At 62.3% G+C, this 605-nt stretch overlaps 1 protein-coding gene across 1 annotated transcript in view; it reads left to right on the top strand.

Moving 5' to 3' along the window:
• Positions 1–599, top strand: part of SLC9A1 (solute carrier family 9, subfamily A (NHE1, cation proton antiporter 1), member 1) — a gene marked incomplete at both ends in the record, with an annotated part of 7,481 nt that extends 6,882 nt beyond the window's left edge. The window contains one exon of the mRNA XM_009583318.1: positions 480–599. Within this exon, the coding sequence (XP_009581613.1) occupies positions 480–599 (120 nt within the window). The remainder of the gene's footprint in view (positions 1–479) is intronic.
• Positions 600–605: the final 6 nt, after the last annotated feature.

The following is a 605-nucleotide window of genomic DNA, read 5'->3' as shown; positions in this document are numbered from 1 at the left end:
CCGCTCCCTACCCTCTGCAGGGGAGAGGACCAGGAGCGCTCAGCCCCGAGACCTGCCCCTGGACTCCCAGCTTCTCCCGCACGCATTTGCTCTGCCGTCTTTGGTTCCTCCTGGCCTATGTGTCCTTCCCTGCTTTGGGGACAGTGTGACCGGGCGTGACGCTGCTGCCGGCGCTTGCGGAGCCGGCGGTTAATCGGCAGAGGGCAGCTTCGCCCCTTGCAAACGGCGCAGTCCTGGGAAGCAGGGCTGGGCTGTCTGGAGCGGCTCCAGATGGGATGTGGAGATCAAAAAAAAAAGGAAATTAAACAGCAGATTTGGAAATTGGGGAGTGAACAAGCCCAGGCATCCCAGCCCCAAACATCTGGGATGCATTAGCTGGGGGTCCCTGAGACCCCCTTTCCCTTCCTTGGGCTATCCTGACCCAGTTTGTTTATGATACCGTGGGACGGGCCCTGCCTGACCCCTCTCTGCCTCCCCAGACCCGCTGGCCTACGAACCCAAGGCGGACTCGGAGAATCTGCCCATCATCACCATCGACCCAGCCTCCCCGCAGTCCCCGGAGTCCGTGGACCTGATGAACGAGGAGCCCAAGGGCTGCGGCGGGC

Source organism: Fulmarus glacialis, unplaced genomic scaffold, assembly GCF_000690835.1.
Source record: "Fulmarus glacialis isolate BGI_N327 unplaced genomic scaffold, ASM69083v1 scaffold22378, whole genome shotgun sequence".
Classification (NCBI taxonomy): domain Eukaryota; kingdom Metazoa; phylum Chordata; class Aves; order Procellariiformes; family Procellariidae; genus Fulmarus; species Fulmarus glacialis.
Note: the sequence above shows the minus strand (reverse complement) of the source record. Positions and strands in the feature narration are given on the sequence as shown.